This window comes from Pongo abelii, chromosome 20, assembly GCF_028885655.2.
Source record: "Pongo abelii isolate AG06213 chromosome 20, NHGRI_mPonAbe1-v2.0_pri, whole genome shotgun sequence".
Lineage (NCBI taxonomy): Eukaryota > Metazoa > Chordata > Mammalia > Primates > Hominidae > Pongo > Pongo abelii.
The window spans coordinates 17,746,290-17,773,162 of NC_072005.2; the positions used below are offsets into that span (position 1 = coordinate 17,746,290).

Below are 26,873 nucleotides of genomic sequence, written 5' to 3' on the forward strand. Positions count from 1 at the left end.
ACCCACTGCGACCAAGCCTCTCACCCACCACCCAGGTGCCCCTGAGCCGAGGAACACAGGCGGTGGTCGTAGGGAGGGGAAGGGGAGCCCCAGGAGACGGCAGCAGCATGGGCGGGCGGCCCTCGAGCCCTCTGGACAAGCAGCAGCGGCAGCACCTAAGGGGTGAGCAGCCGGGGAGGGGACAGGGTGGGAGTCCGGGTGGGTGGGGGCTCCAGCCATTGGGTCCACATGCTCCATGCAGCAGATGGGGTTCGGTTCAGACCTAGGGTTGTCAAAACACACAGGATGCCTTCTTAATGTAAATTTCGCACAGTGAGTCTTTTGTTATTGTTGAGACAGGATCTTGTCTGTTGCCCAAGCTGGAGTGCGGTGGTATGATCATGACTCACTGCAACCTTGGCCTCCTGGGCTCAAGTGATTCTCCCGCCTTAACCTCCCAAGTAGCCGGGACCACCATGCCCAGCTAATTATTTCGTTGCTTTTTTTTTTTTTTTAATAGAGACAGGGTGTCCCTATGTTGGCCAGTTTGCTTTTGAACTTGTGGGCTCAAGCGATCCTCCTGCCTCAGCCCGAATAGCTGGGACCACAGGCGTTTACCACCACACCTGGCTAATTTTTTATTTTGTTTTTGTAGCAACAAGGTCTCACTATGTTGCCCAGGCTGGTCTTGAACTCCTGAGCTCAAGCGATCCTCCCACGTCCACCTCCCAAAGTGCTGGGATTACATGCGGAAGCCACTGTGCCCCGCCTGCATCTTATTTTTAGTATAAGTATATCCCAAATTTTGCATAGTGCACACTTATGCTGAAAACCGATTACCCCTTTATGTTTTTGTTGTTGTTGTTGTTGTTTGAGATGGAGTCTCCCTCTGTTGCCCAGGCTAAAGTGCAGTGGCACAATCTTGGCTCACTGCAAACTCCATCTCTAGGATTCAAGCGATTCTCCTGCTTCAGCCTCCCGAGTAGGTGGGATTACAAGCATGTGCCACCACGCCTGACTAATTTTTGTATTTTTAGTAGAGATGGGGTTTCACCATTTTGGCCAGGTTGGTCTCGAACTCCTGACCTCAGGTGATCTGCTCGCCTCAGCCTCCCAAAGTGCTGGGATTGCAGGTGTGAGCCACTGTGTCCAGAAGACTGTGTCTTCCATTTTTATTTGGTAAATCTGGTGACCTGATTTAGGGCAGGGCTTCAGGTGGGAGGCATAGGGCCAAGTGGAGGGTGTCCCAGACCCAGCCAGGCCCTGAGGGATGTCTTCCTGAGTGGGCAGGGACCAGCAGGCCCCTCGGCAGGATCCTGGGGATGGAGGCTCAGTTCCCAATTTGAGACTAAGAGGGGCCTGTGCTAGATTCAGTGCCGTTCGGGCCCCTCTGTCCTCATATGTGGGGTGAGCACCTGTGCTGGGCGCTGGGGACATTGTGGGGTTGGTATTGGCCTTACCCTCACAGGCTCATGGTCTAAACACCTTCCCTCTCGTGGCTCTGCTATGTGGGGCTTCTGTGCCCAAGGTGACCTCATGGCACAGAACGGCTGCTGGAGCTCCAGCCATTGGGTCTACATTCCATGCAGCAGCATGGAAGAGTGTTTTCTTGGTTTTTGGGTCAAGTCATGACCCAAAATTGCATGGTGAGAATGATGGAGAGAGCTCACATGTTCCTCGAGTGTGGGGAAGAGCAGAGGTGGATGACTATCCACTGAGGAGACAATGATCAAGCCAGGGCTGGAAGGATGTGATGCCGTTGGAAGGAAGGAGATACGAGAAGAGCATTTTGGACAGGCGAAACAGCATGTGCTAAGACCAGTGATGTATCTTGCAAACAAACAATTCACGTTCACACCCTGGTCATTCCCTCATTTGCTGTGTGCCCTTTGGTGAGTGATTTCACCTCCCTGGGCTTCATTCTCTTATATGTAAAATGGGGATAGCAACAACGCCTAGCTCATGGGAGTGGGGGCATTGTAAGGATTCAAAGAGTTATTCTTTGTAGCACTGGGAATTATTTTTCCCCCCGATAGTGGCTTAAACAAGACAAGGATTTTTTTTTTCCCTCAAACTGAGAGGTGTGGAGGCAGGCAGGCTAGTAAAAGTTAGACACCTAAAGTCCTTTCATCTCATGGCTCTGTCATGTGTGGATTCCTGTGCCCAAGGTAGCCTCATGGCACAGAATGGCTGCTGGAGCTCCGGCCATTGGGTCCACATTCCGGGCAGCAGAATGGAAGTATGTTCTATTTACAGTCAAGTGTACATGCCTTAGGGCAACAGCTCAAAGAGCGAGTCACCCATCACCCATATGACTACTTCCCAGATAGAACAGGATACAGGGCATCTCCATCATCACAGAAAGTTCACTTGTGTGCTTTGGAGCTTTAAAAGCTTTTGAAAAGCTCCCCAGGTAAAGCATATGGGGACACTTTTGGGTGTGATGGATCCGCTCATTATCTTGATTGTGGTGAGGGTTTCATGGATGTGTGATTATGTCAAAGCTCAGCAAACCATATACGTACATGATACATGAGCTATAAGTGAAGGTGTGGCTCAACCTGTATTCCCAGCACTTTGAGAAACCAAGGTGGGAGGATCACTTGAGGCCAGGAGTTTGAGACCAGCCTGGATAACATAGCAAGACCTTGTCTCTACAAAAATAAAAAAATTAGCTGGGCATGGTGGCCCGTGCACATGATCCCAGCTACTGGAGTGGGGCTGAGGTGGGAGAATCACTTGAGCCCAGGAGGTCAAGGCTGCAGTAAGCTGAGATTGCACCACTGCACTCCAACCTGGGGGACAGAGACCCTGTCTCAAAAAAAAAAAAAAAAAAGTACAAGACAAGCGGATCACTGGAGCTCAGGAGTTCAAGACCAGCCTGAGCAACACGGCGAAACCTCGTCTCTACTAAAAATAGAAAAATCAGTCAGTCGTGGTGGCAGGTGCCTGTAGTCTCTGTAGTCCCAGCTATTTGGGAGGCTGAGATGGGAGAATCACCTGAGCCCAGGAAGTAGAGGTTGCAGTGAGCTATGATCGTGCCACCGCACTCCAGCCTGACAACAGAGTGAGACTCCATCAAAACAAAAAACAAAAAACAAAACAAAACAAAAAACCCATCTCTACTAAAAAATACAAAAATTAGCCGGGCATGATGGCGTGTGCCTGTAGTCCCAGCTATTCGAGAGGGTGAGGCGGGATAATTGCTTGAACCCGGGAGACAGAGGTTGCAGTGAGCCGAGATCGTGCCACTGCACTTCAGCCTGGCGACAGAGCAAGACTCCATCTCAAAAAAAAAAAAAAAAAAAAAAGAAGCTCCCTCACCCAGCCACATGGATGGAAACAGGCATGGAGGGTGAAGGATGAATGGAATTTGGTGACAACTTGTCCGGCAGCTCAGAATGACTATAGGAGCCCCCAGGTGGCTTCCCTGTCTGTTTTGCCCTCCCCAAGCAGGTCTCCTGAGCAGATTCAATTTGCTGGGTTCACTGTCGCCTTGTCCCTGCAGGTCAGGTGGACACCCTGCTGAGGAACTTCCTGCCCTGCTACCGCGGGCAGCTGGCAGCGTCTGTCCTGCGGCAGATCTCTCGAGAGCTGGGCCCTCAGGAGCCGGCCGGAAGCCAGTTGCTACGCAGCAAAGTGGGTGTTGTGGGGGCAGAGGACATTTGAGTGTCGGGGGAGGGTCCTGGAGGAGCCCTCCCTAGGCCATGCTTCCAACCTCAGACCTTTACCATTGCCATAGGATGACTTTAAATATTCATTGTTTAAATAAACATTCACTGAGTGGCCAAGCAAGGTGGCTCACGTCTGTAATCCCAGCACTTTGGGAGGCCAAGGCGGGCGGATCATCAGAGGTCAGGAGTTCAAGACCAGCCTCGCCAACGTGGCGAAACCCCGAAACCCCATCTCTACTAAAAACACACACACACAAAATTAGCCAGACCCTGTGGCGCGCACCTGTAGTCCCAGCTACTTGGGAGGCTGAGGCAGGAGAATCGTTTGAACCTGGGAGGTGGAGGTTGCAGTGAGCCCAGATTGCGCCACTGCACTCCAGCCTAGGCAACAGAGCTAGACTCTGTCAAACACACACACACACACACACACGCACACACACAAAACCATTCACTGAGCATGTAATTCATGCCACATCATGGGCTGGGCATGAGGACACACAGCCCTTGTCCAGTGACAAGGACAGATCCTGTGGTAACCTCTGGGGTTCACAATCTGATGGGAGATAGAAGACTCCAAACAAGTTAGCATATCGTGGTGTGGAATGGAGTAACTTTTTTTTAGATGGAGTTTTGCTCTGTCACCCAGGCTGGAGTGCAGTGGCGCGATCTTAGCTCACTGCCACCTCCGCCTCCCAGGTTCAAGTGATTCTCGTGCCTCAGCCTCCCGAGTATCTGGGACCACAGACACCCGCCACCATGCCTGGGTAATTTTTGTATTTTTAGTAGAGATGGGGTTTCACCATGTTGGCCAGGCTGATCTCGAACTCCCGACCTCAAGTGATCTCCCCACCTTGGCCTCCCAAAGTGCTGGGATTACAAGCATGAGCGCCTGGCCTCCAGACATCTATGGAGCCGTGAAGTTGTGTGCCCCACACAACTTACTCAGTCTTCACCCCCTTGGTAGATGAGTCTTTGACTGATGAGGAAACTGAGGCACAGAGAGGCCAAATGGCCTGCCCGAGGTCACACCGCAGAGGTGTGATTTGAACCTGGGATCCACGCTTATAACTAATGCTTGGTCCCACGCTCCAATCGGGGCTGAGATTTTTTGCCTCTCCGGAACGCCCCACTTCCCAGCTGTGCCCACCCAGGGCAGGGGGCTCCAAGAGCTGTGGACGCAGAGCCCCTTCCCGCCTGGGACTCTCCCTGTCCAGCCTGGGGCATCACGGGACCTTAGCGTCACCCCAGGATACAGCGGGTGTCTGGGTGGTCGAGCCACAGGGACATCAGCCCACAGCCCCCTGACACCCACTGCTCCCTCCTCCTGCAGAAGCTGCCCCGAGTCCGTGAGCACCGAGGACCCCTGACCCAGCTTCGGGGCCACCCACCCCGGTGGCAGCCAATCTTCTGTGTTCTGCGTGGGGACGGCCGCCTAGAGTGGTTCAGCCACAAGGAGGTGTGTGATTGGCACGTGGCCTTTCTGCTTCTGGGTCCCTCCTTCCCCACCCCGCCAGCCTCAAGGTTTGTGGGATCCATATCTCAGCATAGCCCCACCTCTATCAATCACCCAGGATGAATCTTGGGCCCCTGTGTGTTTGGCCTGTTGTAGGCAACCATCTCGTCCCATCCCCTGCTGTGCTGGGTGGGTAAACTGAGGCCCAGGCCAGGGATAGGGTTGTGGTCAGTATCAGAGCTGTGGTTTCAACCTCTTGGGGCCTTTGCAAGTCACACCTCTGGCCACTCTGCTTTCTGGCTGGGGAGCTTGGAGCGATCACTACCTTTTTGAAACTCAGTTTCCACTTCTGTGAAATGGGATGGTGATGTTTCACACCATGTAGGGCTTCGAGGGTTCAACAAGAGGGTCCTCAGACAGCACTTGGGACCGGCCCGGCACATGGGGAGCCAGTGGGTGCTGGGAGCTCAGGGACTGAGGGAGGAAGGGAGGGAAAGGGGAAAGGGAAGGAGGGAGAGAGAGAGGACAGGAACAGGAGGAAGAAAGGGAAGGAGGGAGGAAGGGAGGAAGTTATGGGGACAGAGGTAGGATGGATGGAGGGAGAGAGGAGGAAAAAAAAGGGAGGGAGAGCCGGGCCTGGTGGCTCACGCCTATAATCCCAGCCCTTTGGGAGGCTGAGGCAAGTGGATCCCTTCAGCCCAGGAGTCCAAGAACAGCCTGGCCAACATAGTGAAACTCCGTCTCCACTAAAAATACAAAACCTAGGGCCGGGCATGGTGGCTCAGGCCTATAATGCCAACACTTTGGGAGACCGAGGCTGGTGGATCACCTGAGGTCAGAAGTTCAAGACCAGCTAGGGCAACATGGCGAAACCCCATCTCAATTAAAAATACAAAAATTAGCCTGCTGTGGTGGCGGGTGCCTGTAATCCCAGCTACTTGGGAGGCTGAGGTGGAAGAATTACTTGAACTCGGGAGGTGGAGGTTGTGGTGAGCTGAGATCGCGCCACTGCACTCCAGCCTGGGTGACACAGTGAGACTCTGTCTCAAAAACAAAAAAAAAAGAGAGGGAGGAATGGAGGAAAGGAGAGGGAGGGAGGGGTGGGAGGGGCAGAGGATTTTTCAGCTCATCTGAAATCTTCCCTTGGTGGTATAGTTGGGACACAGAAGCCACAGTTCAGACCTATCCCAAGTTGGTTCTCTGGGTACCTTTTGTAGGAATATGAAAACGGGGGCCAGTGCCTTGGCTCCACAGCTCTGACGGGATACACACTCCTGACTTCCCAGCGAGAATATCTCCGCCTTTTGGACGCTCTCTGCCCTGAATCCTTGGGTAAGGGTCCCGGGGTTCCCAGGAACAGGTTTCTCCACCCCAGCATCATTAACATGTGGGGCCAGATCATTCTCTGCGGTGGGGGCGTCCCGTGTACAGCAGGGCGTTAAGCAGCATCCCCGGCTTCCACCCACTCCATGCCTGCAGCAGCACCCGCCCTGGGTGTGACAACGACCAATGTCTCCAGCATTGCCAAGTGTCTCCCGGGGGCAGCGTTGCCGCGGGTGAGCATCCCTACTCTGGAAAGCAAACAAACAAACAAACACCCACTCTTGCAAGGGTGAGGGGGAGAGTTAGGTCATGGGACCAGAATCAAAATAGCAAAGGATAAAAACAGTAAAATCTGGGATGGGTGCAGTGTCTCATGCCTGTAGTCCCAGCTACTCGGGAGGCTGAGGTGGGAGGATCGCTTAAGCCTGGGAGGTGGAGATGGCAGTGAGCCGAGATTGCCCCACTGCACTCCAGCCTGGGCAATAGAGTGAAACCCCATCTCCAAAAACAACAACAAAAACAATTAAAAACAATAGGCTGGGCACGGTGGCTCATGCCTGTAATCCCACCACTTTGGGAGGCCGAGGTGGGCGGATCACTTGAGGTCAGGAGTTCGAGACTAGCCTGGCCAACATGGTGAAAGGTCGTCTCTAGTAAAAATACAAAAATTAGCCGGTGTAATGACATGTGCCTGTAATCCGAGCACTTTGGGGGACCAAGGCAGGGGGATCACCTGAGGTCAGGAGGAGACCTCATGAGGCCAGCCTGACCAATATCGTGAAACCCTGTCTCTACTAAAAATACAAAAGGTAGGCCGGGTGCAGTGGCTCACGCCTGTAATCCCAGCACTTTGGGAGGCTGAGGCGGGCGGATCATGAGGTCAAGAGATCAAGACTATCCCGGCTAACACGGTGAAACCCCATCTCTACTAAAAATACAAAAAATTAGCCAGGTGTGGTGGTGGGCACCTGTAGTCTCAACTACTTGGGAGGCTGAGGCAGGAGAATGGCGTGAACCCGGGAGGCGGAGCTTGCAGTGAGCCGAGATCGCGCCACTGCACTCCAGCCTGGGTGACAGAGCAAGACTACATCTCAAAAAAAAAAAAAAAAAAAAAAAAAAAGAAAAGAAAAGAAAAAAGAAAAAGAAAAGAAATTAGAGAAGGAACAATTCCAGGCATGTGCCTGGCAAATACTCAGCACTGGGCTTGCACTATCTCATAAAGTCTGCCCAGCAGGCAGGCCCATCACTAACTACCCCATTTCACAGATAAGGACATTGAGGCTGAGGATTGTCACACAGTTAGTCAAGGGCAGAGCTAGAATCGCACCCTCTGCTTCACCTAAAAGCTATCTTGCTGTCAAAGGACACAAAGATGTAGTCTGCTGAGATGTTGATGCTGCTCAAAACATCAGAATCTGCCCAAATACCCATCTCTTGAGGGTTGATTAAATATATTATGGCGTGGCCCTTTGGTAATGAACAGTGAGCTGGCTGCGGTAGCATGTGCCTGTAGTTCCAGGTACTTGGGAGGCAGAGACAGGAGGATCCCCTGAGGCCAGGAGTTCCAGACCAGCCTGGGTAACATAGTGAGACCCCCATCTCCACAAACATTTTAAAAAATAAAATTACCTAGGTGTGGTGGCACGTGCCTGTAGTCCCAGCTACTCAGAAGGCAGAGGCGGGAGGATCACTTGAGCCCAGGAGTTAGGGGCTGCTGTGAGCTATGATCACACCATTGAACTCCAGCAGCCTGGGCAACAGAGCCAGGCCCTGTCTCTATTTAAAAAATAAATAAATAAATAAAAGCCAGGGTGTGGTGGCTCATGCCTGTAATCCCAGCACTTTGGGAGGCCAAGGTGGGCAGATCACCTGAGGTCCCAGCCTGGCCAACATGGCGAAACCCTATCTCTACTAAAAATACAAAAATTAGCCGAGCATGGTGGCACACGCCTATAATCCCAGCTACTCAGGAGACCGAGGCAGGAGAATTGCTTGAACTTGGAAGGCAGAGGTTATAGTGAGCCAATATCGCGCCACTGCACTCCGGCATGGGAGACAGAGCAAGATTCCATCAAAAAAAAAAAAAAAAAAGCCAGGTGGCTCACGCCGGCAGTCTCAGCACTTTGAGAGGCCAAAGTGGGAGGATCACTGGAGCTTAGGAGTTTGAGGCCACCGTGAGCTATGATCACACCACTGTACTCCAGCCTGGGCAACAGAGAAAGACTCCATCTCTGAAATAAAAATAAATTAAAATTTAAAAACAATAAATAAAAGAAAGCAAAACTTAGCCACTGTAAGTGTCCCAGACGTATCAAGGAGCAAAATGACCAGTTCCAAGGCAGAAAATCCCATCTTGTCACAGATATGCACCTCACACAGTTTCATGCAGATTTTAGAATCTGGAGAATTGTCCCTTAAGCTATTAACAGTCATTGTCGTCTCTGGGGGGCTGAGGCTGGAAGGCTGAGATGACCAGGAGCTTCCACCTTCTGGGATTATTGATTTCCTTTTCTTTTCTTTTCTTCTTCTTCTTCTTTTTTTTTTTTTTTTTTTTTTTTTTTTTTTGGACAGAGTCTTGCTCTTGCTCTGTCTCCCAGGCTCAAGTGCAGTGGCATGATCTCTGCTCACTGCAACCTCCGCCTCCCAGGCTCAAGTGATCCTCCTGCCTCAGCCTCCCAAGTAGCTGAGACCATAGGCACCTGCCACCACACCCTGCTAATTTTTGTGTTTTAGTAGAGACGGGGTTTCACCACGTTGGCCAGGCTGGTCTCGAACTCCTGACCTCAAGTGATCCGCCTGCCTCAGGCTCCCAAAGTGCTGGGATTACAGGCATGACCCACCTCGCCTGGCCTGGATTGTTGGGTTTTATCGCAGTCTGTGTTTATCATGCTGGAAAGTGGAACAAAACACTGGAAACAGGAGACCCTAAATATTTCTTTTCATTTACTTATGTTTTTAATAAAAAATACCTTGTGCAGGCTGGTCTGGAACTCCTGGGCCCAAGGGATCCTCCCACTTCAGCCTCCAGAGGTGCTGGGATTACAGGCATGAGCCACCGCGGCTGGCCCCCAAATAAATTAACTAAAGCTGAATTCACTTATTTTTTCTTGTCAATAATTCTAGGTCATCGGTATCACTGTTAACCCTATTTGGGCAGGAAAATCACAGCTCATGAAAACGTGTGCCCTGGTCATAGAGCTAGAAAGTAGCTTGGCCAGGCTGGGCACAGTGGCTCACACCTGTAATCCCAGCACTTTGGGAGGCTGAGGCGGGCAGATCGCTTGAGCTCAGGAGTTCGAGACCAGCCTGGGTAACATAGTGAGACCCTGTCCCTTTTGTTAAAAAAAGAAAGAAAATGAAAGTGCTTTGGTCAGGTTGGAACCCAGGTCTGACTGACTCCAAAACCCCACATAAAGCTGGACTCAGATAACATCCCAGCTTGAATGGATTGGTGGTGGCTGCCAGGAGGACTGTATTAAGGATGCTGAGGCTGGAAAACAGTGCTGGGATGGATTGGTGATGTCTGCCTTGGGCATGCAGTGGAAGAAGGTGACCCTGCCTCCCCCAAAACTGTGCCCCGCCCAGTGCTGTTGGAATAAGGACGGTGGCAAGTATCATGGTGTGGCTCATATTTATCGAGCAACTGCCCATGCCAGGGACTGCTGTATGCATTTCAGGGGTATTTTCTCCTAGTGAATGAACGTCTAGAAGATGCGACCTCCTGTTTGTTTTCAGGAGACCATACTCAGGAAGAGCCTGACTCCCTCTTGGAAGTGCCTGTGAACTTCCCGCTGTTCCTGCAGCACCCCTTCCGCCGGCACCTCTGCTTCTCTGCAGCCACCAGGGAGGCACAGCATGCCTGGAGGCTGGCCCTGCAGGGTGGCATCCGGCTTCAGGGCACAGGTGGGTCTCAGGACGGGTCAGACATTTGTGGGGCTAATAGACTGGGGTCAGACGGCTCAGCCTCTGTTGGCTTGGGACCTCTCCAGGCCTCACTTTCTTTACCCAGAAAATGGGTTTTTAGGCCAGGTGTGGTGGTTCATGCCTGTAATTCTAGCATTTTGGGAGGCCAAGGCAGGCAGATCACCCGATGTCAGGAGTTCGAGACCAGCCTGGACAACATGGCAAAATCCTGTCTCTACTAAAAATACAAAAATTAGCTGGGCATGGTGGAAAGCACCTGTAATCCCAGCCATTTGGGAGGCTGAGGCAGGAGAATCACTTGAACCTGGGAGGTGGAGGTTGCAGTGAGCCAAGATCGCAGCACTGCACTCCAACCTGGGCAACAAGAGCAAAACTGCATCACACACACACACACACACACACACACACACACACACACAAAGGAGAAGAAAATGGGTTGTTGGGGGAGCCAGAAGGGACACCAGGCAGTTGTGAGTGACTAGGGCTGTAACAGAGACACACAGGGTTCTATGGGAGCTCAGCCTGAGGGACGGGGGTTAGAGCAGGCTTCCCAGATGAGGGGAAGCTGGGGTCTGTAAAAGATGAAGGGCTAGCCGCCGGGCGCGGTGGCTCACACCTGTAATCCCAGCACTCTGGGAGTCCAAGGCGGGAGGATCACGAAGTCAGGAGATCGAGACCATCCTGGCTAACATGGTGAAACCCCATCTCTACTAAAAATACAAAAAATTAGCCGGGCGTGGTGGCTGACGCCTGTAGTCCCAGCTACTCTGGAGGCTGAGGCAGGAGAATGGCATGAACCCGGGAGGCGGAGCTTGCAGTGAGCCGAGATCGCACCACTGCACTCCAGCCTGGGCAACAGAGCGAGACTCTGTCTTAAAAAAAAAAAAAAAAAAAGATGAGGGGCCAGCCAGATGAAGAAGGGGAATAGGTCAGGCACAGTGGCTCACGCTTGTAATCCCAACTTGACACCAAGAGCTCAAGACCAGACTGGGCAACATGGCAAAATTCCATCTCTACAAAAAATACAAAAGTTAGCTGGGTGTGGTGGCATGAGCTTGTGGTCTCAGCTACTCAGGAGGCTGAGGTGGGAGGATCACTTGAGCCCAAGACTTGGAGGCTGCAGTGAGCAATGATCATGCTACCGCACTTCAGCCTGAGCAACAGAGAGACCCCCCGAGAGAGAGAGAGAGAGAAAAGAAAAGAAGAGGAGAGAAGAGAAGAAAAGAAAGAAAAGAAGGAAAAAGAAAGGAAAGAAGGAAAAAGAAAAAGAAGGAAAAAAAGAAAGAAGAAAGAAAAGAAAGAAAGACAGAAAGAAAGAAAGAGAAAGAGGGAGGGAGGGAAAGGAAGGAAGAAAGGGAGGAAGGGAAAGAGAGAAAGAAAAAAGTAGGGCAGCAGCAGGACTGACACACACAGTTGGGCAGGTTGTTGACTGCACAAACGATGCAACTAGAGGAACAGCTAATGGCTGCAGTATGTATGGCCTGAACTGCTGGTCACGGGGCTATGGCTGCCAGTAGAGGGTTCCTTCTAAGTTGAATAAACGTGATAGTCTTGGGGGACTGTGTTCCCTTTGGAGGGCATTGCCTATACAAAGTTCCAGAGATGGGTGAGACTTGGGTGTTGGGGACCTGGCCAGGCGGAGGGCTTCCTCCCCGGGCCATGGGGAGCCAGGCAGGGGAGCTACCAGCAGGCACTGAGGAGCAGCCCCTCTCAGTCCTGCAGCGAAGCCAGGCCCCTGCTGCCCGGGCCTTCCTGGACGCCGTCCGACTCTACCGGCAGCACCAAGGCCACTTTGGCGACGACGACGTGACCCTAGGCTCAGACGCCGAGGTCAGTGCCCCGCAAGGCCTCACCCGGGACCCCCAGGACCCCTGCTGGCCGACCGCGGCGCCCATGGCCCCCTCTCCTGCAGGTGCTGACCGCGGTGCTGATGCGGGAGCAACTTCCCGCGCTGCGAGCCCAGACCCTTCCTGGCCTGCGGGGGGCAGGCCGCACCCGCGCCTGGGCCTGGACCGAGGTATGCACGGCGTCCGGATCCGGGATAGGGGGCGGGATGCGGGCGTTCGGGTTCCCCTCCCACGACTGTCGCCTAAGCCCTCTCCCGATCTCTCTGACCCCCATCCCCGCCCCGTGTCTCGGCTGTGTCCCGCCTTCCTGTCCCCCCTCGACCGGTCTGGGCAGCTTCTAGACGCCGTTCACGCAGATGTCCTGGCCGGGGCCTCCGCCGGGCTCTGCGCCTTCCAGCCCGAAAAGGACGAGCTGCTTGCGTCGCTGGAGAAGACGATCCGCCCGGACGTGGACCAGCTGCTGCGGCAGCAGGCGCGTGTGGCGGGGCGGCTGAGGAGTGAGACCCGGGGGCGGGGCGTGGGCTGGGAGGGGCGAGGCGATGCTGGGGGAAAAGGGGCGTGACCTAAGCGAAGAATGGGTTTGGAGTTACGTGAAATGAGGGGCGTGGTCATAGAGGGGCGGGGCCAAGCCTAGGATGTGAAAGGGAACGGATGGGGAAGGGGCGGGGCCAAAGCAAGACGGCGGGCGTGGTCTTGTCGAGGCACTGGGGGCGGGGCCTAGAGTCTGTCCCGAGGACACCAGGTCCTAAGGGGGCTGCGTGGATACAAAAAGGGCGGGGCCTCAGCGGGGGATAGGCGTGGCCTTGAGGCTGAGGCTCGAGGAGTTGAGGCCCAGAGCCGGGCTAATGCGGGTGGGCGGGCCTGGGAAGTAGAACGGCGGAAGAGGGGCGGGGGTAAAGGCTGATACACGGGCAGGGGTGGGCCAAGGTGGCCCCTACAAAGACCCAGGTGGGAATCCTGACTCGGCCCGCCCCTCCGAGGCTCAGTTTTCTCATCATTACAATGGGTAGAAGAGGGCGCTCAGCGTCCCTGCTCGCGTCCCCCTCGCCCTGCTGAACTAGGGCCCCTGCACATCCCCATCTGTGAGGCACCTTGCGTAGGGGACTCCAGACCAGTATCTTCCACTCCCAGCGGATATCAGGGGACCGCTCGAGTCGTGCCTGCGCCGGGAGGTGGACCCGCAGCTGCCCCGGGTCGTGCAGACCCTGCTGCGCACCGTGGAAGCCTCGCTCGAGGCGGTGCGGACCCTCCTGGCTCAAGGCATGGACCGACTGTCCCACCGCCTGCGCCAGAGCCCCTCGGGCACGCGGCTGCGCAGGGAGGTGAGCTCCCGTGGGTAGGGGTTCAGTGAGCCAGAGGATGATGTGTTAACTTGAGTCTTTCCTGTGGAGAATCTTCACTGAATTTGTTCTAGGCTGCTTTTTACTCATTGTGGACCCATCACCATGCTATGGTCACTGGAGCACAATTTTTGTTTGTTTTTTTGTTTTTGAGACAGGGTGTCGCTCTGTCATTCTGGCTGAAGTGCAGTGGCACAATCTTAACTCACTGCAGCCTCGACCTCCCGGGCTTAATCAATCCTCTTACCTTAGCCTCCCAAGTAGCTGGAAATACAGGCGCACGCCACCAAACTCAACTAATTTTTTAATTTTTTTGTAGAGATGGGGGTCTTGCTTTGTTGCCCAGGCTGGTCTCAAACTTGTATTATGAGCCCAGGCTGGGCTCAAGCGATCTGCCTGCATTGGCCTCCCAAAGTGCTGGGATTACAGGCGTGAGCCACTGCACTAGCCATGGAGCACAGTTTAAAACGCGAGGGGAAAGGAGTTGGATGAGAAAAGTGGCAATTTAGCAAAATCAGTCTGAGGTCATCCCCCAAACTCCTCCTCCCATTCCCCTGTAGGGCAACAGCCCAGAGAATTCTGCTCAAGGCAGGTCACCTCAGTGCATCCGATACACAAGTGGCACCTAAAATACATACATACATACATACATACAGTAGCACCTACTATGTGCCAGGCAACCTTCAACTCATTCTTAAGCCTCCATTTCCTAATCACCTTCTCCAGGAACTGTCCCTGGTCCCGTCTATGTCTTGCAGTAGCCTGTGCTTCTCTTATCACAGCCTGACTTTCATACCACCGTGGGTGATTTCTATACTTTGTCTCCCCTAATTTGTAAGCAGAGACTGGCTTAGAGTATTCCATTTCTGCAGCCCCAGGGCCCAGCACAGAGAGAACATGAGATGGTATTCATAGATCCAGGGCCAGGAAATGTGCTCATTTCCTCTCAATTGTGCCAGCATTGCTTGTTATAGTTTTTTCAGGTTTTATCATTTTTATGTCCATGACACCGTGCCTCACTGCTACTTATTTTATTTTATTTTGTTTTTGAGACACAGTCTCATTCTGTCGCCCAGGCTGAAGTGCAGTGGTGTGATCTTGGCTCACTGCAACCTCCTGGGTTCAAGCAATTCTCATGCCTCAGCCTCCCAAGTAGCTGGGAGTACAGGTGTGTGCCACTACACCTAGCTAATTTTTGTATTTTTAGTTGAGACAGAGTTTCACCATGTTGGCCAGGCTGGTATCGAGCTCCTGACCTCAAGTGATCCACCCACCTCGGCCTCCCAAACTGATGGGACTACAGGTGTGAGCCACCATGTCTGGCCCACCGCTATTGTATTATGAGTTTCTTTGGTGACAGCTGAGGCGGGATGTATTTTCATTCGTGTTTCTCCTTTGGTGAATTGGTAATGGGGTCCTTGGCCCTTTGCAATCAGCTGACAGCATTTTCCCCCCAAAACTGCTTCCGGGAACACAGGTTTACTCATTTGGGGAGATGCCGTGGGACTTGGCGCTGATGCAGACATGCTACCGTGAGGCCGAGCGGAGCCGGGGGCGCTTGGGGCAGCTGGCAGCACCGTTTGGCTTTCTGGGGATGCAGAGCCTTGTGTTTGGGGCCCAAGATCTTGCACAGCAGGTGAGGGTGAGCGGGAGGCTGGGATGAGGCCAGGCTGTGAAGACAGCCTCCACTGAACTCCTGCTAAGTGTGCCCTGGAGAGACCACGATGATCGAGACAACACAGCGGGGCTGCCAGTCTCATGGGGACATGAGCCCGTGACCAGGCAGCGGCCACATGTGGTGAGCAGAGCTGGGGCAGGATGTACAGAGAGCGCCGAGGACGTTCCTGATCCATCTGTGGGGTTGACAGGACTTTCAGGAGGAGGGGACTTCCAACATGAGAGAGCAATGGGAGGAATGGGGCTGCCACCAGTCCTGAGTGAATAGTGTTGAGAGCGCTTGTCTGCATTTGGGGAACGTGGAGCAATTTTCCAGAAATGGGGAAGATAGGCCGGCGACATGGACGGGCAGATCGCGCAGTGCCTTGAGCATGGGGCTAAGGGGTGAGCTCTTTCCTGAGGGCAATGGGGAGCCAGAGCAGGTATGTGAGCAGGGGGAGGGCATGGCTGGATTTAAGGTTTAGGAAGCTCTGCCTGCCATAGGGAGCACAGGCTGTTGGGGGCAGGAAAAGAGTAGGCAGGGAGGAGGCCTGCACCAGGATGGGGGATGTCAGTGGGGAGAAGCAATAAGTGTTTTGAAGTCTGAGATGGGACCTGCTGATGGACATGGTGACAGAAGAAGACAGAGAGTGAGATGATCCAGCACTACCTGGCACAGTTGTTCAGTTTGTGCACTGCACAAAAGCACTCAGTGGAGGAGGCTGAACTCTGGCTGATTCTCTACTCCCCATTCTGGGCACCCTGGCACCATCCCCCAGAGGGAAGGGGCTTTCTGCCAGTTTGCACATAGTCCCCCACAGACTAGACAATTCCCCAGGTCCTGAGAGGAGGGGAAAGGTGTTTCCTGGGACAAGGAGGAGGAGGTTGGGCAGAGGTGGCTGGTTGGGGCAGGCCGGATGCTGAGAAGGGGTCAGCTGGGCAGGAGTGGGGCCCGGGAGGCTGGAGCACAGATTCTGGGTTCATCACGGCATCTCCTCCCACAGCTCATGGCTGACGCCGTGGCCACCTTCCTGCAGCTGGCTGACCAGTGTCTGACCACGGCCCTCAACTGTGACCAGGCTGCCCAGAGGCTGGAGAGAGTCAGGGGGCGCGTGCTGAAGGTGTGGACTGTGGGTACGGGGTGGCATGGGGTGGCAGTGGGCCTGGGTGCTCAGATGGTTGCTGGATGCACCGCTGGCTGTGTTGTGCAGAAATTCGAATCGGACAGCGGGTTGGCGCAGAGGAGGTTCATCCGAGGCTGGGGTCTCTGCATCTTTTTACCTTTTGTGCTGAGCCAACTCGAGCCAAGCTGCAAAAAGGTGAGTTAATGGGAAGCATGCAAGAGGGTCTGACAGCATCACCATGCATCCACGTAAAGTGGGCAAGAATGCTCTTTGAGGCTGGGTGCAGTGGCTCACGCCTGTAATCCCAGCAATTTGGGAGGCCAAGGTGGGCGGATCACGAGGTCAGAAGTTTGAGACTAGCCTGGCCAACATAGTGAAACCCCGTCTCTACTAAAAATACAAAAAATTAGCCAGGCGTGGTGGCAGGCGCCTGTAATTCCAGCTACTCAGGAGGCTGAAGCAGGAAAATCGCTTGAACTCGGGAAGGGGAGGTTGCAGTGAGCCAAGATCGCGCCATTGCACTCCAGCCTGGGCGACAGAGTGAAACTCCGTCTCAAAAAGAAAAAAAGAATGCTCTTTGATCATTAGAGACCATTTGACCTTAATCCTAGCACTCTGGGAGGCCAAAGTGGGGGGATTGCTTGAGGCCAGGAGATCAGTCTGTACAACATAGTGAAACTCCATCTCTATAAAAATACAGAAGTTAGTCAGGCGTGGTGGCGTGTGCCTGTGGTCCCAGCTACTCCGAAGGCCAAGAGGTGGGAAGATCAATTGAGCCTAGGAAGTCAAGGCTGCAGTGAGCTAGGATCGCACCACTGCACTCCAGCCGGGGCAACAGAGCAAGGGCCTGTCTCAAAAAAAGAGACTTCCATACCCTGAGCCCTGGAGCTGGGTCAGGTGGCTTTTCTGGGCTTCCACAGTGCCCTCTGCTTCACCTATGATGGGGATCATTACCCTGTGTCTGCCAAGGAAGAGCTGGGATGGGTCCCACACATCGCATATCACCCGGTGACATGGGCATCAGCGGAGGGAGGAGGCGGATGGAGAGTGTGGGTAAGGGTTGGTTAGGGAGTTACCAGGGAGTCAGGAAGGATCTCCCTGTGAAATGAAGGCATGGGCCATGTCCCGGGAAGGGCATTCCAGGCAGAGGGCACAGCATGTGCAAAGGCCCTGAGGCCTGACCGTGCCTGGTGTGTTGGAGGAACAGTGACAAGGTGGGTGTGGCTGAAGCTCAGTGAGTGGAAGACTGGGAAGGAGGTCAGGGGGAGTCCTAGGTGCCTAGGCACACAGGGCTTATGGGCACCAGGCAGGTGTCTGACATGGGTACAAACAGAATCCTCTAGAGGAAGTGGCTGGGAGTTGGGGAAGTCCCAGCTGAGACACTCATACTATTCCCCGTGAGGTGTGATTTTCTGTGCCTAATTAATCCCATGAATCCTTTCCACAACGCTAGAGAATATGGGCCACTGAGTCCATTTTAAAGATAAGGAAACTGAGGCCAGGCGTGGTGGCACATGCCTGTAATACCAGCACTTTGGGATAGTGAGACCCCCACCTCTACAAAAAATACAAGAATTCGCTGGGTGTGGTGGTGCACGCCTGTAGTCCAAGCTACTGGATCACTTGAGACTGGGTGGTCGAGGCTGCCGCGAGCCATGACTGCGCCACTGTAGTCCAGCCTGGGTGACAGAGCGAGACTATTTTATTTTATTTTAATTTTATTTTTAGATGGAGTCTCGCTCTGTCACCCAGGCTGTAGTGCAGTGGTGTGATCTTGGCTCACTGCAACCTCCGCCTCCCAGGTTCAAGTGATCCTCCCGTCTCAGCCTCCCTAGTAGCTGGGATTACAGGCACCTGCTGTAGGGACCAGCCCCACAGGGTCGGTGGGTCTCTCCCCGTGTGCGGAGACAAGAGGGTGTAGAAATAAAGACACAAGACAAAGAGATAAAAGAAAAGACAGCTGGGCCCGGGGGACCACTACCACCAAGTCGCGGAGACCGGTAGTGGCCCCGAATGTCTGGCTGTGCCGTTATTTATTGGATACAAAGCAAAAGGGGCAGGGTAAAGAGTGTGAGTCATCTCCAATGATAGGTAAGGTCACGTGGGTCACGTGTCCACTAGACAGGAGGCCCTTCCCTGCCTGGCAGCTGAGGCAGAGAGAGAGAGGAGACAAAGAGAAAGACAGCTTATTTCTGCATATCAGAGACTTTCAGTACTTTCACTAATTGACTACCGCTATCTAGAAGGCAGAGCCAGGTGTACAGGATGGAACATGAAGGCGGACTAGGAGCGTGACCACTGAAGCACAGCATCACAGGGAGACGGTTAGGCCTCCAGATAACTGCGGGCCGGCCTGACGGATGTCAGGCCCTCCGTAAGAGGTGGAGGAGCAGAGTCTTCTCTAAACTCCCCCAGGGAAAGGGAGACTCCCTTTGCCGGTCTGCTAAGTAGCCGATGCTTTTCCTTGACACTTTTTGCTACCACTAGACCACGGTCCACCTGGCAACGAGCATCTTCCCAGACGCTGGCGTCACCGCTTAGACCAAGGAGCCCTCTGGTGGCCCTGACCGGGCATAACAGAAGGCTCGCACTCTTGTCTTCTGGTCACTTCTCACTGTGTCCCCTCAGCTCCTATCTCTGTATGGCCCGGTTTTTCTCCTAGGTTATGATTATAGAGCGAGGATTATTATAATATTGGAATAAAGAGTAATTGCTACCAACTAATCATTAATGATATTCATATATAATCATATCTAAGATCTATATCTGGTATAACTATTCTTGTTTTATATTTTATTATACTGGAACAGCTCGTGTCCTCGGTCTCTTGCCTCAGTGCCTGGGTGGCTTGCCGCCCACAACCCGCCACCACGCCCAGCTAATTTTTGTACTTTTAGTAGAGACAGGGGTTTCACCATGTTGGTCAGGCTGGTCTTGAACTCCTGACCTCGTGATCCGCCCGCCTCAGCCAACCAAAGTGCTGGGATTACAGGCGTGAGCCACCGCGCCCGGCCTGTTTATTTTAAAATAAAAATATTTAAAAATAAAGGTAAGGAAACTAAGGCCCAAGCCCCGCCCCCCCAACCCCACAGCTAATCAGGCCCAGGGCTAGGGCAGAAGCCTGTGTTGTAGGCCTCTAGAGGGGCCCTCCTCTCCATCCGAGCCCCTAACCCGCCATGGTTCCAGGAGCTGCCTGAGTTCGAGGGGGATGTCCTTGCCATGGGCAGCCAGGCTCTGACCACTGAGGGCATCTATGAGGACGTCATCCGGGGGTGCTTGCTGCAGAGGATTGACCAAGGTGAGTCCTGCCCTGCCATGGCTCAGAGGAGCCTGGCGTCCCCTGGCTGTATGTACCGAGCCCCACCAGGGCCACATCGACTCTCACTTCCTGTGAATAATTGCCATTTGACCTTAAGGCAGGACTTGGCCTGAGGGGGTCCAGGGTAGAGGAGCTCAGAGGGACAGGGATGGATACTCTCTGAAGGAAGGGCCGTTGGATTGGGGCTGCGAGGGTTGTATAGGAGTTCTCAGGATGAGAAGAAGGAGGCACAGTTCAAAAACTACCGATAGAGGCTAGGTGTGGTGGCTCACACCTGTAATCCCAGCACTTTGGAAGGCTGAGGTGGGCAGATCACTTGAGGTCAGGAGTTTGAGACCAGCCTGTCCAGCATGGTGAAACCCCGTCTCTACTAAAAATATAAAAAATTAGCTGGGCATGATGGCACATGCCTGTAGTCCCAGCTACTTGGGAGGCTGAGGCAGCAGAATTGCTTGAACCCAGGAAGTGGAGGTTGCAGTGAGCCAAGATCGCGCCACTGCACCGCAGCCTGGTGACAGAACGAGACTATGTCTTTTTTTTTTTTTTGAGACAGAGTCTCGCTCTGTCGCCCAGGCTGGAGTGCAGTGGAACGATCTTGGCTCACTGCAACCGCCTCCTCCTGGGTTCAAGTGATTCTCCTGCCTCAGCCTCCTGAGTAGCTGGGACTACAGGCATGTGCCACCACGCCCAGCTAATTTTTGTATTTTTAGTAGAGATGGGGTTTCACCATGTTGGTCAGGCTGGTCTCAAGCTCCTGACATCGTCATCCTCCCCTCTTGGGCTCCCAAAGTGCTGGGATTACAGGCGTGAGCCACCGCACCCGGCCAAGACTCCATCTTTTATTTTTTATTTTATTTTTGAGATGGAGTCTCACTCTGTCACCCAGGCAGGAGTGCAATGGCGTGGTCTCGGCTCACTGCAACCTCCGCCTCCTGGGTTCAAGCCATTCTCCTGTCTCAGCCTCTGAGTAGCTTGGGACTACAGGTGCATGCCACCACACCCGGGTAATTTTTGCATTTTTAGTAGAGACGGGGTTTCACCGTGTTGGCCAGGCTGGTCTTGAACTCCTGACCTCGTGATCCGCCTGCCTCGGCCTCCCAAAGTGCTGGGATTACCGGCGTGAGAGACTCCGTCTTAAAACAAACAAAACTATGGATAGACATGTAAATTTATTCATTTAACAACCACTCCCTGTTTTCTCTGGGCTGGCACTGAGGCCCTAGAGGTTTTCAGACTTGGAGTTGGCCTCTTAGGAGCTCCTGAGCTGGGAAGGAGCTCCAGAAACATCTTTCTCCCTCCTGCTTCCTGAGTTCATTCATGAATTAATTAATGCCCATGATCACTGAGATGTGTGCACTGATTGGGGGGTGAACAGGATGCAGTGGGGATTCAGGGAATGTTAGCATCCATGCAGCCAGCACAAGGGCACGGAGCGGGAGGCTGGAGGCTGCTGGAAGATGTGCAGGGCCTTGAATGACAGGCAGAGGAATTTAGACTTATGGTGCAGGCAGTGGGGAGCCATGGAGGGTGTGTGAGCAGAGGTCAACAGAAGCCAGACTGGAAGTGAGGGAGGAGGCTGAGGCCCCGGTTCTGGGAACAAAGGACAGACCCGAGCAGGGGCAGTGGCCAAGGGAACAGAGACTAGGAGGGAGGTGCAGGTGGGAGCTGGAGGTGCCAGAAGTGTTGGGCTTCAGGTGTCACTAAGTGAAGGAGAGGGGTTCCACAAGATAGGGAAGGTGTGTGGAGAACAGAGGGGAATCTCAAAGAGCCCTCATTTGAAGGAAAGAGGAAGAACAGACATAGAAGGGGTGAGGTCAGCGGCCAGGCACGGTGGCTCACGCCTGTAAACCCAGCACTTTGGGAGGTTGAGGAGGGTGGATCACTGGAGGTCAGGAGTTTGAGACGAGCTTGGCCAACATGGTGAAACCACGTCTCTACTAAAAATACAAAAATTAGCTGGGCATGGTGGCACATGCCTGTAGTCCCAGCTACTTGGGAGGCTGAGGCAGGAGAATGGCGTGAACCCAGGAGGCGGAGCTTGCAGTGAGCCGAGATTGCACCACTGCACTCCAGCCTGGGTGACAGAGCGAGACTCCGTCTCAAAAAAAAAAATTTTTTTTTTTTAAAAATAAGGTGAGGTCAGAGAGTTGGGAGACACCCCCATATATGGTGGGTTCTTGGGAGCCAGAGAATGAGGGAGAGGATGTGTCTGTGAGCATCTAAACAAGAAAAACAGAGCTTCCTTAAAATAGCAGAAGTTTTAAATAGGAAAAAAAGCTATTTTCTGACTGCAGAATTAAATCCAGAAACAGTTGACCTCAATAAGTTTCTCTTCCTAGAGATTTTATGTATCCTTAAGTGGGTCCATCCTGAATTGATTTGTGATGTCTGCCTAGAGCAGCATGTTGGGAGGTGGGACTGGCAGTGTCCAGGCTCAGTGAAGGGTGCAGGGATCAGTTAGCAATGTCTGCCATGGGTGTGGGCTTGGAGAGAGGCTCTATGCGAGCCACCTGTTTAGGATTTCTGCTTGAGACATTTGTAGTCTCTCTGGGAAAATGCAGGGAAGCCCCTTGATGCCTGGGCTTCCCCAGGTGTGTCCAAGAGTTCATCTCATTTCAGAATTGAAAAAGACCCTTGGTGCCAATGATGTATCCTGCACTCTGGACGGCTGCTTGGAGGTCCCATGGGAACAGGAGGGAGCAGGTGGGGAACTTCACAGGCTTCTGAAACATGCCAGTGATTGCTGGGGGTGGGGAGGTGGGGGCCCACATGGGGTGTATGGGATTGTCGTGAGTGTGGGTTCATGGATGGAACAGAATGCACTTTGTCTCCTTATCCAGCCAGCCTGGCCAAGCTCATGAACAAGCTCAGTGGGAAGTTGTGGAGTGCATCTGAGCCACAGAGGGACCCTCTAAACCCAGGCTCTGACATGCATGTGAGCTCAGCCTTCGGGGACTGAGATTGTGGTGAATTTGTGTCCCATCTCTCTCTCTCTCTCTTTTTTTTTTTTGAGACAGAGTCTAGTTCTGTTGCCCAGGCTGGAATGCATAATCTCAGCTCACTGCAACCTCCTCCTTCCAGGTTCAAGTGAATCTCCTGCCTCAGCCTCCCGAGTAGCTGGAACTACAGGCGGCGCATGCCACCATGCCCAGCTAATTTTTGTATTTTTAATAGAGATGGGGTTTCACCATGTTGGCCAGGCTGGTCTCGAACTCCTGACCTCACGTGATCTGACTGCCTCAGCCTCCCAAAGTGCTGGGATTACAGATGTGAGCCACCACGCCCAGCCTTTGTATCACATCTCTAATCCCAGGACTTAGGGGGCATCTCCCAATGGCTACTTCCTGTTGCCAACTTGGAAAGGGAGATTGTAGTGACAGGAGCCTTAGGTTTACCATCAGCAAGAGCTTGCAAGATGGGCATAATTTGGGGGATTTTTTTTTATGCAGCAATAGCTAACTAATACACTTCCTAGCTGATCTGGGACAGAGAAACTGATCAATATTTACACTAACTTGGATAAATAGTTAAACAGTCCTAGAAAGACTTCTAAGGCCAGGCACAGTGGCTCATGCCTGGAATCCCAGCACTCTGGGAGGCCAAGATAGGTGGATTGCTTGAGCCTAGGAGTTTGAGACCAGCCTGGGCAACATAGCAAGACCCCGTCTCTACAAAAATTTTAAAAATTAGTTGGGTGTGGTGGAATGCACCTGTAGTCCCAGCTACCTGGGAGGCCCAGGTGGGAGGATTACTTGAGCCGTGGAGATGGGGCAGCATTGAACTATGATTGCACCACTGCCCTCTAGCCTGGGCCACAGAGAGAGACCCTGTCTCAAAAACACAAACTAACAAATACAAACTTATGAGTGTTAGAATATTTCAGGATTTGCAATTGGATGTGAGGGATTGTAGATGGGCCCCTGAATTTATTTAACCAGAACCAAACCAACGGGCATTTGGTTTCTAGTCTTCCATACTAACAGCTAATGCCACAGGGATTAATCTTGTACTTACTTTTTTTTTTTTTTTGCAAGTGCAGGTTCCTGTGGGCAAATCCCGCAGGAACCTCAGAATTTAAAGTATGTGTGTTTGTCATTTCAACAGAGGGCTGTCCACCAGGGTAGCCTCACCTGGTGCCCCTCACCTCTGTTCAGGAGGTTTAGGAGCTGCTTTTAGCTCCTTTTCTGAGAACCATCTTTCCTATCCTTCACCCTTTCATCTTTTGGCTGCTTATACATTTCTTTTTCTTTTTATTTATTTATTTATTTTTTTTGAGACGGAGTGTCGCTCTGTCGCCAGGCTGGAGTGCAGTGGCAGCATCTTGGCTCACTGTAACCTCCACCTTGTGGGTTCAAGCAATTCTCCTGCCTCAGCCTCCCTAGTAGCTGGGATTACAGGCGTCTACCACCATGCCCAGCTACTTTTGTATTTTTAGTAGACACAGGGTTTCACCATGTTGGCCAGGCTGATTTTGAACTCCTGACCTCAGGTGATCCGCCCGCCTCGGCCTCCCAAAGTGTTGGGATTACAAGCGTGAGCCACTGCACCCGGCCTACATTTCTTTTTTTTTTTTTTAATTATTTTTTGAGATGGAGTTTCGCTCTTGTCACCCGGGCTGGAGTGCAATGGTGTGATCTCGGCTAACTGCAACCTCTGCCTTTCGGGTTCAAGCGATTCTCATGCCTCAGCCTCCCGAGTAGCTGGAATTACAGGCACCCACCACCGTGCCCAGCTAATTTTTGCATTTTTAGTAGAGACGAGGTTTCACCGTGTCGGCCAAGCTGGTCTTGAACTCCTGATCCTTGGCCTCCCAAAATGCTGGGATTACAGGCATGAGCCATTGCACCTGGCCAACATCTCTATTAACTCTGATTTTTAAATCCCTTATTACATGCCAGGCATCTGACACATCTGATTTTTGATGTCCATATGTTTTCCATTACACAGATGAGGAAACTGAGGCTGAGCGAGAAGGAGGGGCTTGTCCCAGGCAGCCAGACTCTGGCACCCAGATCCAGCCACTCTGCCCACCGCCTTCTCGAGGAACATTCCGGAGCTGAATCTTCACCCACATCTATCTTGTTTCTATTGGATAAATGTCTACAAGTGGAATTTCTGGGCCAAAACAGATGTGCCATCTTTAGGCTTTTGTAACCCCTGCAACTTCTGAAAACTGTGCCATTTTATACTCCAAGCAGCAGCATTTATTTGTGTATTTTCTCCAAGCCTTTCTTTATTTTAATTTTTTTTTTTTTTTTTTTTTTGAGACGGAGTCTTGCTCTGTCACCCGGGCTGGAGTGCAGTGGCAGGATCTCGGCTCACTGCAACCTCCGCCTCCTGGGTTCGAGCGATTCTCCTGCCTCAGCCTCCCGAGTAGCTGAGATTTCAGGCGCCCGCCACCATGCCCGGTTAATTTTTGTGTTTTTAGTAGAGATGGGGTTTCACCATGTTGGCCAGGCTGGTCTCAAACTCCTGTCCTTAAGTGATCTGCCCACCTCAGCCTCTCAAAGTGCTGGGATTACAGGTGTGAGCCACCGCACCTGGCCTAATTTTTTTTTTTTAAATAATAGAGACAGGGTCTCGCTATACTGCCCCAGGCTGATCTCAAACTCCTGGACTTAAGCAATCCTCCTGCCTTGGCCTCCCAAAGTGCTAGGATTATAGGAGTGATCCACCATGTCCAGCCTCCAAATCCTTTCTAAACACTAGGACTTTTCATAAAAAGAAAAAAGCTATGCCAATTAGACACACACAGAAATCTCATTATTTTATTTTGAATTTCTTTGACTAAATTGAACTTACAAATAAGTTTATTATGGCCAGGTGTGGCAGTGCACACCTGTAATCCCAGCACTTTAGGAGGCTGAGGCGGGCAGATCACTTGAGCTCAGGAGTTCAAGACCAGCCTGGCCAACATAGGGAGACCTCGTCTCTACAAAAAATACAAAATTAGCGGCCGGGAGTGGTGGCTCACGCCTGTAATCCCAGCACTTTGGGAGGCTGAGACAGGTGGATTGCTTGAGCCAAGGAGTTTGAGACCAGCTTGGGCAATGTGGCGAAACCCGTCTCTACTAAAAAATAAAATAAATTAATTAATTAATAAAATTTTTAAAAAGCTGGGCTGAGATTGGAGATTTACCTGAGCCTGGGAAGTCAAGGCTGCCGTGAGTGGTGATTGCACCACCGCACTCCAGCCTGGGTGATGGGAGTGAGACCCTGTCTCAAAAAACAAAATCCAAATATGTTGATTAGCCATTTACATGTTTGTAGTTTTTGCTTTTTTTTAATTTCAGTGAATTGCCTGTTCATAGCTTTTTTCTACTTTTCAGGAGTGTTTGTATTTTTCTTATTGATATCTAATAACTTTTTATATCTGAAGGATATGAAAGCTTTGTGATACAGGTTACAGATTTTGGGGTTTTTTTTCTCCGCTTGCTGTGAGCCTTTTGGGTTTGTTTCCTAGCTCCAAATCTTAACTTGGTGTCAAGTTTCCTGGCTGGGAGACAAGCTTTTACCGACTTCCTCTGCTTGCCAGCAAAGTCATCTGCTAACTGGATATTGGCAGCCTCTCCGCTGTCTTGCAGCTGCTTCCGGAGTGAGTTCCACAGGGATTCCCCTGTGTTCTTGGTTCAGCTTGCAGAGGGACTTTCACACTCCATGGAGACCATTTCCTCCCATTCTGTCTGGAGTTTTCAGCCTACCCCAAGATAATGAGATATTCCTGACCTTTCCACCTATTTCCCTCCAACCCCACCTTCCGAAATACATTTGCTCAATACATTTGCACTTCACTGGCTTCTTTAGCTGTCTTCCTTTTACCCGGGACAGGATGTAGATGTTAATTCTGGAACAATTGCAGCTACAAGAATTTGTCGTCCTGCCCCTTTTGAGAAAACCATTGTTTGCCCTTGGGTCTAAATCCTTCCAGATGGGATGGGATGTATCTTGTCACCTCCTTTTTCTAAATATGGAAAGACCTTTCCTCATCAAGTCCACAGAGGGTAAATTTGTTTTTACCTGTTTTTTTTTTTTTTTTTTTTTGAGACAGTGTCTCACTCTGTCACCCAGGCTGGAGTGCAGTAGTGCAATCTTGGTTCACTGCAACCTCCACCTCCTGGGTTCAAGTGATTCTCCTGCCTGGGCCTCTGGAGTAGCTGGGATTACAGGCGAAGCGCCACCAAGACCGGCTAATTTTTTGTATTTTTAGAAGAGATGGGGCTTCACCATATTGACC

At 52.2% G+C, this 26,873-nt stretch overlaps 1 protein-coding gene across 5 annotated transcripts; it reads left to right on the forward strand.

Annotated features, from left to right (window-relative positions):
• Positions 1 to 26,435, forward strand: NIBAN3 (niban apoptosis regulator 3). 5 transcript variants are annotated; one of them, XM_054538737.2, is made up of 16 exons: positions 1 to 162; positions 3,488 to 3,618; positions 4,984 to 5,109; positions 6,324 to 6,438; positions 10,165 to 10,332; positions 12,068 to 12,183; positions 12,266 to 12,370; positions 12,535 to 12,697; positions 13,332 to 13,522; positions 15,018 to 15,176; positions 16,201 to 16,317; positions 16,408 to 16,515; positions 19,507 to 19,618; positions 22,259 to 22,342; positions 22,480 to 22,574; positions 24,587 to 26,435. In XM_054538737.2, exons 1-16 carry the CDS (start codon positions 108 to 110, stop codon positions 24,791 to 24,793), a joined length of 2,052 nt encoding a protein of 683 aa, XP_054394712.2. In that variant the 5' UTR covers positions 1 to 107; the 3' UTR covers positions 24,794 to 26,435. The 5 variants fall into 5 exon arrangements, 4 of the variants coding, with proteins under 4 accessions (XP_054394712.2, XP_024092208.3, XP_054394711.2 ...); XR_008516188.2 differs by having other exon boundaries at positions 22,259 to 22,574; positions 24,587 to 24,698; XM_024236440.3 differs by lacking the exon at positions 22,480 to 22,574.
• The last annotated feature ends 438 nt before the right edge of the window (positions 26,436 to 26,873 follow it).